The sequence below is a fragment of the Rhinatrema bivittatum genome, chromosome 17 (assembly GCF_901001135.1).
Source record: "Rhinatrema bivittatum chromosome 17, aRhiBiv1.1, whole genome shotgun sequence".
NCBI lineage: Eukaryota > Metazoa > Chordata > Amphibia > Gymnophiona > Rhinatrematidae > Rhinatrema > Rhinatrema bivittatum.
Window position 1 is genome coordinate 41,217,037 of NC_042631.1, and position 9,309 is coordinate 41,226,345.

Below are 9,309 nucleotides of genomic sequence, written 5' to 3' on the forward strand. Positions count from 1 at the left end.
ACTTCTGAGGCAAAAATCTCACGATATGCATATTATATGTACATGCACTCCTATGGTGCCAATCAGAAAACTCTACAAAAGAGACTCTTGGGATTCCTATGGAATTAGACTTTTTGTAATGCGTGCTGGGTGTGGGCTTGGCCTTCAGAAAGCCATGAATAAACTGAATTACCATTACAATATAGTAAACCTCCCATACCAAAACAACCCTAACAACCTTATCTATGAAAAGGCAACACTGCATATATTACACCAGGCCCTAGAACACCAATAAAACTCTTATTAGGAAAGAAGGCTGCTAAAGATCCCTGCACACAAATTATATGACAGCAAAATACCTCACCTCAGTCACATATGCAGAACACAGACAGAGCCTTACCAAATGCAGAATAAAGAGATCAGAAAGTATAAACGGAAACATGCTGAGAAGAACTGAACTGGAACCCACAAGCCAGCCTCTACATGCAGAGATATAGTGGAAAAACAGAAACATTACCATCCTTCATAAAACATTAAATAATAAAATCAAGAAATATAATACATCTATAACAATAAAATCATATTCATAAAATGAATTTTCAAACCAGTTAATGAATAGAATATCAAAAATTTCCCAAACACTAATAAAATATTTCAAAACATCTGATGAATAAAAAATCCAGTAATTAAAAAAGTTCTATTCCCCCTTCCCAATATTAAATATTTCGAAAGAGCAGAATCATCAAATTACACCCAATAATTAAAAGTAATAAGGATTAAAAAATCTCCTGCTCTTCAGACCTGGAATCTGATTTCCAGTCTCCCTGAGATTGTCATGGATTGGAGGAAGTAGGGCTGCCCAAAGTTTATCTTCTCTCTCACACACATGTACAATAACGCATACATTCTTTCACACACACCCTCTTTCTAACATACACATAGGGCCAGATTTTATAACATGTGCGCGGGCGTATATTTGTTCGTGCAAACCGGCGCGAACAAATCTACGCCTGATTTTATAACTGGGGTGAAACTGTGAAGTAAACCTGTAAATAAATATTAAATAAGGAAATATTTCTCTGTGAAGGTAAACACCTTTTTCAGATGATTAATTCCTTAGCCCAGATAAACAGAGAATCAAAATTGATTTCTGTTGGTAAATGTGATCAGATATAACCATTTCTAAAGGTATTAATAATATATTAAACTAAGGTGTAATAACCTGGTGTTGCGACCATCGGTCTACAATGGCTTCGCCCCACGTACCTCACTCTTCTTGCGGCTCCTCCCGCTCACCTCAGACTACTGGCTGCCGTGGCATCTGTGTGCCGACCTCTCCGGCGTCTCTGGAAAGGCTTTGGTGCTGCTTTCCGCCATGCTTCTCCAAGGTACCATAGGGCGCGTGTGCGCACGCCGCCCTCATCTTTTTTTCCTTGTTGGCGCAAACCTCAGAGGCGTCCCCCTGAGATGACATCACACTACCCGGATATTTAAGCCTACAACCTTTGCTAGCTAATTGAGTTAGCAACCGGAACACTACAGATGGGATTCACTCTCCGTACCGAAGCTACTCTGCCACTCTAGCATTATCTGGAACTCTTATTGCTAACGGGGTACCTGCTCCTCGGGGGCCTCTTCTGCTTCTTTCAGGTGCTATCTGGAAACTGGTACTCGCTCCTCGAGGGCCCATGTTCCCTGAGTCGCTGCCTGCATCTACAACCCTTTCTACTTGGAAGACTTCACTAACAGTTTTCATCTGAGAGTACAACTACCATCTATTCCACAGTACTACTTCCCTGGAATCAGGTACTCGCTCCTCGAAGGCCTGCCCTCTGTTCCAGTGCCAGATCTCTCGTCTAGTGGAATCGCTGTGTGAGTACAATACCACTGAGTATAAGGGATCAGGTACTCGCTCCTCGAGGGCCTGCTCTCCCTGTCTCAGAGCTTCTCCTATTCTACCTGGAACTCTGTATTAGGAGTGTGCATTCGTTTTCGACATATTGTGAATCCGCAATGTATATGCCATATTCCTTGTATTTGTGGGGGTTCCGAAACGTATGGTGAACCCCCACAAATACAACAGATCACCAACGAATAGGCCCCCCCACCCTGCTGACCCGCCCCAAGACTTGCCAAAAGTACCTGGTGGTCCAGCGGGGTTCCTGGAGTGATCTTCTGCACTTGGGCTGTCGGCTGCCGGTATTCAAAGTGGCACCGATAGCCCCAGTGAGATAGTAAGGGCAAAGGCTATCGGCGCCATTTTGAATACTGGCAGCGACCCCCCCCCCCCCCCCCGCAAGACTTGCCAAAAGTCCCTGGTGGTCCAGCAGGGGTCCTGGAGCGATCTCCTGCATGTGGGTCGTTGGCTGCCAGTATTCAAAATGGCGCCGATAGCCTTTGCCCTTACTATGTCACAGGAGCTATTGGCGCCATTGGTCGGTTGCTCCTACCATGTGACAGGGGCCGACCAATGGCACCGGTAGTCCCTGTGACATAGTAAGGGCAAAGGACTCCTGACCCCCCTTTGCCAAAAGTCCCCGGTGGTCCAGCGGGGGTCCTGGAGCCGACTCGGGTCGTCGGCTGCCAGTATTCAAAATGGCATTGATAGCCTTTGCCCTTACTATGTCACAGGGGCTATCGGCGCCATTTTGAATACCGGCAGCCGACAGCCTGAGTGCAGGAGATCGTTCCAGGAACCCCGCTGGACCACCAGGTATTTTTGGCAAGTCTTCGGGGGGGGGGGGGGGTTTGTAGATAAATAACTTTAATGGGTTGGGATGGTTTTTTTGGGGGGGAAAGAAATGTATTTTTGACATATGAACGGATCGGGGGCCCCCAAGAATGGATGCAACGGATTTGGGCCCCTACGAATCCGAATCCCGAATGGGACGAATCTGCCCCTGCTGCACATCCCTACTCTGTATGTTTCTCACTGTGTACTCATAACTCTCAGTCTATTTCCACTACAGCACAGCCAAGCAGAGGATTCGCTGTTCCAGCGTCCTGTGGGATATTCTCAACATCTACTACTCACTACTGCCACTGCTGGTGGTTTCCAAAACTGTTTAAATAAAGATTCAAATCTGTGTTTGTGTCCAGAGTCTAGCCTGACACCGTGGTCCCACACGGGACTCCCCCCTCCCCCCCCCCCCATGGACATGGTCAGCTGCCACAGTGTCCAAGAATCCACCCAAACATCAATAATCATAACAGATTGCTAACCCTGGATCCGGCTCAGCTCAATGCCTTGCAGGCCATCCCAGGCCTGGCCCTGTGCATTGCTGAACAACAAAACGCATTGGAGAAACTCACTACTGCGTTTCATCAGCTGCACGCACAGAAGAATCAAGGCTCTACTTCCAGTAATGAAGGTCAGTTACCTGAAGTAACTGTAAAAACTACTGTGCCTCTTGTTGCTCCAGTTCATTTCTCTGGGGAGATTCAAAGAACTAGAGTCTTCTTAATCCAGTGCTGCATGCATTTTGCATTACAACTCTCTCACTTCCCTACAGCCTACGTCAAGATTACTTACATTCTATCTTATCTTGATGGAAGGGCCTTGTCTTGGGCTTGCACACTGTGGGAACGCAAAGATCCCATACTCCAGGATATTGACGGATTTAGGGACTTGTTCAAATCTGTTTTTGATGATCCTGCCCGAAAAACTGTTGCTGGTTCTGCTTTGGTGGACCTGAAGCAAGGCAACCGACCACTGGCTGATTTTGCTATAGAGTTCAAGATTATTGCTACTGAATTATTTTGGGACCCTAGATGCCTGAAAACCCTCTTCTTCAGAGGTTTGGATTCCCTCTTGCAGGACGAGCTGGCCGCTCGTGAGACACCTGACTCGCTGGATGAGCTAGTGGCCTTAGTGACCAGAATTGGTCACTGGCTTCGTGATAAGGTGCTAGAACTCAAGCCTGGTAAAGGACTTGTTCAGAAAGAAGTTTGTGCTAAGCCTGCACTCAGGATGGTTCCTGTAATGCCTGTTGCCAGTAGTGAAGAACCGATGCAACTTGGTCGCAGTCACCTGACATCCAAAGAGAGAAGACTTCAGAAGAGGAATGGTTTGTGCATGTATTGTGGACAAGCTGGTCATGCAGTCCAAACATGTCCCATCTGTCCAGGAAATGGACGGGCCTAAGTCCTGCAAAAGGACTTTTCTTAGGCCTTACTTCGCCCTCTCCTCCGCTCTCTCTCCCTGTCTCTCTGATCTGCGGACCATTGGAATTCCAAACCCTTGCCCTAGTGGACTCAGGGGCAGGAGGTAATTTTATTCTACGATGACTTGTGGAACATTTGAGCATTCCCCTCACCACTTTGAAGATTCGACTACTCCTATTGTCTATTCACGGAGAGCCGTTACCAGGTGATGTTACCTGTTGTATGGAACCGGTAGTCCTCCACACCGGAGCTCTCCATACTGAGTCAATTTCCTTCTTTGTGTTAGAGAAGGCCATGCACCCTATCATTCTGGGGTTACCTTGGTTGCAGCTGCACATGCCACAATTCAACTTGGCTACATTGGAATTCTCCCGTTGGGGCCCAGAATGTCATGGCAAATGCCTAAAGGAGGTCTCGCCTATTCTCTGCATGCCTACAACTCCAGTGATGCCAAGTCTGCCACCTCAGTACGCATCATTCCATGATGTTTTCTCCAAAGAAGCTGCTGACATCCTTCTGCCACATAGATCTTATGACTGTGCCATAAGACTGAAACCTAATGCTGAACCTCTTAAGGGACGTGTCTACCCACTGTCAGTGGTAGAGAACAAGGCCATGTCCGAGTACATTGAGGAAAACTTGCAAAAACGTTTTATCAGACCGTCTAAGTCTCCTGTGGGTGCAGGCTTCTTCTTTGTGGGGAAGAAGGACGGTACTCTGCATCCTTGTATCGACTATCGAGGTCTGAACGAGATCACGATTAAAGACTGATACCCCTTTCCTCTGATGTCAGAGCTGTTTGATCGACTTCAAGGAGCCAAGATATTCTCAAAACTTGCCCTAAAGGGAGCCTATAACTTGGTTCGCATCCACGACGGTGATGAGTGGAAAACAGCCTTCAACACTCGAGATGGCCATTTCGAATATTTGGTAATGCCCTTCGGCCTGTGCAACGCTCCCGCTGTGTTTCAGAATATGATGAATGACATTCTGTGAGACCTGCTGTACAAAAGTGTTGTTGTTTACCTAGATGACATCCTGATATTCTCACAAGATATGCCTACTCATCTAGCAGATGTCAAGCAAGTATTACTGAGAATTTGAGAACACCGCCTCTACGCCAAGCTGTCAAAGTGCGAATTTCTCAAAGATTCTGTGCCTTTCCTTGGCTATATCGTATCACAACAAGGCTTCTGGATGGATCCCCAAAAATTAGAGAGTTTCAAGAATTGGTCTCAACCTACCAGTCTGATGGCCCTGAGATGATTTTTGGGGTTCACAAATTACTTTAGAAGCTTTATAAAGAACTATTCTTCTTTAACTGTGCCCTTAACTGCAATGACATGGAAAGGGGCCAACACTTCTAAATGGTCTGCAGAGGCCATTTCCACGTTCGAGGAATTAAAGACTGCCTTTTCCACTGAGCCATGTCTACATCACCTGGACTCCAATAGACCCTTCATCGTGGAGGTTGACGCTTCAGATGTTGGAGTGAGGGCCGTGTTAAGCCAAACCGGAGATTCTAAGGCCTTATATCCCTGCTCTATCTTCTTGCGACGCTTTTCTCCTGCAGAGAAGAACTATGGGATCAGAGAAAAAGAGCTCCTGGCTATTAAACTGGCGTTCGCAAAATGGCGGCCTTGGCTCGAAGGCGCCCAACATCAAATTACCGTATTCACGGACCACAAGAATCTGAAACCACTCATTCTCAGTGAGTTCTCATCCAAGTCTCCTGAACCATCTATCAATGCAGAAGAAGACCTAGAATACAAGGTCGGAGCCATTCTAGATGTAAGAAGACATGGCAAGACTTGGGAATACCTTCTGTCTTGGGAAAGTTATGGACCCGAAGAAAATTCTTGGGAGCCGATGGCTAATATCTTAGATAAAGAGATGCTTCATCAGTTTCACCAGATGCATCCTCGGAAACCAAGACCTGGTACAAGAGTTGGAGTCCGCCCTTTGAAGGGGGATACTGTTGTGACCGTCAGTCTAGGACAGCTTCGCCCCGCCTACCTCACTCTTCTTGTGGCTCCTCCCGCTCACCTCGGACTACTGGCTGCCGTGGCGACTGTCTGCCGACCTCTCTGGCATCCCCGGACCAGCTTTGGTGCTGCTTCCTGCCATGCTCCTCCAAGGTACCATAGGGCACACACTGCCCGGATATTTAAGCCTACAACTTTTGCTAGCTAATCGAGTTAGCAACCGGAACACTACGGATGGGATTCACTCTCTGTACCGAAGCTACTCTGCCACTCCAGCGCTATCTGGAACTCTTATTGCTAACGGGGTACCCGCTCCTCGGGGGGCCTCTTCTGCTTCTTTCAGGTGCTATCAGGAAACCGGTACTCACTCCTCGAGGGCCCATGTTCGCTGAGTCGCTGCCTGCATCTACAACCATTTCTACTTGGAAGACTTCACTAAAAGTTTATATCTGTGAGTACAACTACCATCTATTCCACAGTACTGCTTCCCTGGAACCAGGTACTCATTCCTAGAGGGTCTGCCCTCTGTTCCAGTGCCAGACCTCTCGTCTAATGGAATCGCTGTGTAAGTACAATACCACCGAGTCTCTCTACTCTATGGGATCAGCAACTCACTCCTCGAGGGCCTGCTCTCCCTGACTCGGAGCTTCTCCTATTCTACCTGGGTCTCTGTATGTGTCTCACTGTGTACTCATAACTCTCAATCTCTTTCCACTACAGCACAGCCAAGTAGAGTATTCGCTGTTCCAGCGTCCTCTGGGATACTTGCCCAGCCGGGCTCAACATCTATTACTCACTTCTGCCACTGCTGGTGGTTTCCAAAACTGTTTAAATAAAGATTCAAATCTGGGAGTCACGTGGGGCGATGTGCTAGGGAGGACACGTTCTCCCTTAGCTCCGGGTGCTGCGCCTCTGCATCTACCGGCATCGGTTAACGGCTGATGAGAATCTGTGTACCAGTACGCTGCTGAGCCCTTGTACATGTCGATTGTTCATTTTATGAGCAAAACGTCGCCGGTAATGGCTGCTAGAGGCGGAAAAAAAGAAAAGGACAAGGACAAACAAAAACCCGCAGACCCCAAGATGGCGCCGGGAGTCAGCGAGCCGCGGCTCTCCGGGGGTTTACCCTTAACCGTAGAGGTCTTACAACAAACTCTGGAAGCCACGTTAGATGCGAAACTGGCAGGAATCGCCCAGCAACTGCAAGAGGTAAAGTCGGCGATATCAGACCTTACTCCGTGCATAGATCAGTTGGAAGGGAGAGTAGGAGACGCGGAGGATCGGGTGACCAAAATGGAGGGCACCGTCCAGGCACACACTACAGCAGTGCAGCAGTGCCAAGAAAAGTTGGAGGATATGGAGAACCGGCTAAGGCGCGATAATCTTCGCTTTTTGGGGCTCCCGGAGGTATTAGACGAAAAGGGGCTCGGGGATTTCCTGGAATCGTGGCTGCCGGGAGCGGTGGGCCTTGAAGACCTTAAAGGCAGTTTAAAAATCGAACGAGCGCATCGCCTAGGGGCCCGTAGGCCGTCGGACACGCGCCCTCGGGTAGCCATAGCCAAAATCTTGAATTCGGCGGTTAAGCAGCGTATCTGGCTTGCTTATAGGAAATGTCAAGAAGTTTTATATCAAGGACAGAAAATAAGGATTACACAAGACTACTCGGTACTGGTATCGCAGCAAAGGAAAAAATTCTCACCTGTCTGTTCGAAACTCTTTGAAGACAAAATAAAGTTTGTGCTTCAATATCCGGCGATTCTCAAGATCTGGCGCGACGGGAAGCAGCACAGTTTTACAGAACCAGAAGCGGCGCAGAAGTTCTTGCAGGGGAATAATGGCTGATTTTGCCACGTGTCTCTATGCGGAGGAGCCCTCCACGATGAGACACTGCGCTTTGGTCTGGACTGAGCCCATACATTTCCAGGCACAGTTCAGCAATTGTTGAATCTATGCTGTAAGAACTTGGCATCGTTATTCAGTTTCCGTTGGATGTTACTGGGGTTTTTTCTGCACTCTCGGGGGAGTAGTCTGGATGGTACACCTTATTCATAGATACTGACCCATACGGGGAGGAAGACGGACCGGAGAGCCACGTAACTTGGGCAGGCACTTGCGGCCCAATATTTTATGCCGGACTATTTGCGAAGGGGAACCTCCTGAAGCAGTAGGGGGCTTTCTCAGTCCGGTAGCGCCGGTGCACAGGAGAGACAGTGCAGCGAGGTCAGGCAGTGGAGACGCACCTGGTGACTATATTTTTCGGACTCTCTACCTGTATTACTATGGCAAGATTTTTCTATTCTTCTTTTCATTGCATAATGTGAAATCACAGACATTAGATTCTTGTGCTTGGCGGAGGCGGAGCACCCGAACGCTCTGAGAGCGTACACTCTTCAGACTACCCCGGTTTAGGGCGGGGGTAGCTTGTACAACCCCCCGACCCAGAGTTGGGTAGCGGGGGCTAGAGGAGGAAGGGGATATGGGAGGGAGACAGGGGGGGAGGGGGGGGAGATATATGGGGGGGTGGGGAGGGGGGGGAGGGAGGGGTTTGGGGGGCAGTTGGGAACCTGGTGGACAATCCTGGCATAATTACTGTTCCCTGGGAACTGTTTGGACAAGCATGGTACGTCGAACTTTGGGCACCCGCCTTGTATTCGGGGGGACCTGGGCCCGGATAGTGCGGGGAGGGAGGGTTAGGCTGGGAACCCTTCACCCAGAAATTGTGGAATATTTCGTGCTGCAGTTTAGAACTTACATGCTTTAAAAAATGTTAAATCTAGTGTCATGGAATGTTAATGGGCTGGGTACCCCTGTAAAGAGAAGCAAAGTACTAACACGTCTTAGGAGGCTCCATGCTGATATCGTGTGTCTCCAAGAGACCCACCTCACAGCGCTAGAGAGCAGCAAACTCCGACGAGAATGGGTCGGCAGATGTGAATATGCAGCAGCGTGCAACCGTAAAGGGGGCGTGGCAATCTTGATCAACAAAGCAGTGACTCTGCAAGTGACACACACACTCTCCGACCCGGAAGGCCGTTATATTATTTTAGTGGGTGAATGGGACGGTCAAGTGGTCACCATCTGTTCGATCTATGCCCCCAACACTTACACACATACATTTTTTGTAGACTTTTGTAATTTACTTCAACTTTATGCGAAAGGTACCTTGTATGTTGCGGGAGAC

General features: G+C 48.3%; 1 protein-coding gene across 1 annotated transcript in view; it reads right to left on the bottom strand.

Moving 5' to 3' along the window:
- Nucleotides 1-7,111, bottom strand: part of LOC115079488 (mucin-5AC-like) — a 180,235-nt gene extending 173,124 nt beyond the window's left edge. The window contains exon 1 of the mRNA XM_029583112.1: nucleotides 7,051-7,111. Within this exon, the coding sequence (XP_029438972.1) occupies nucleotides 7,051-7,111 (61 nt within the window). The remainder of the gene's footprint in view (nucleotides 1-7,050) is intronic.
- Between the last annotated feature and the right edge of the window lie 2,198 nt (nucleotides 7,112-9,309).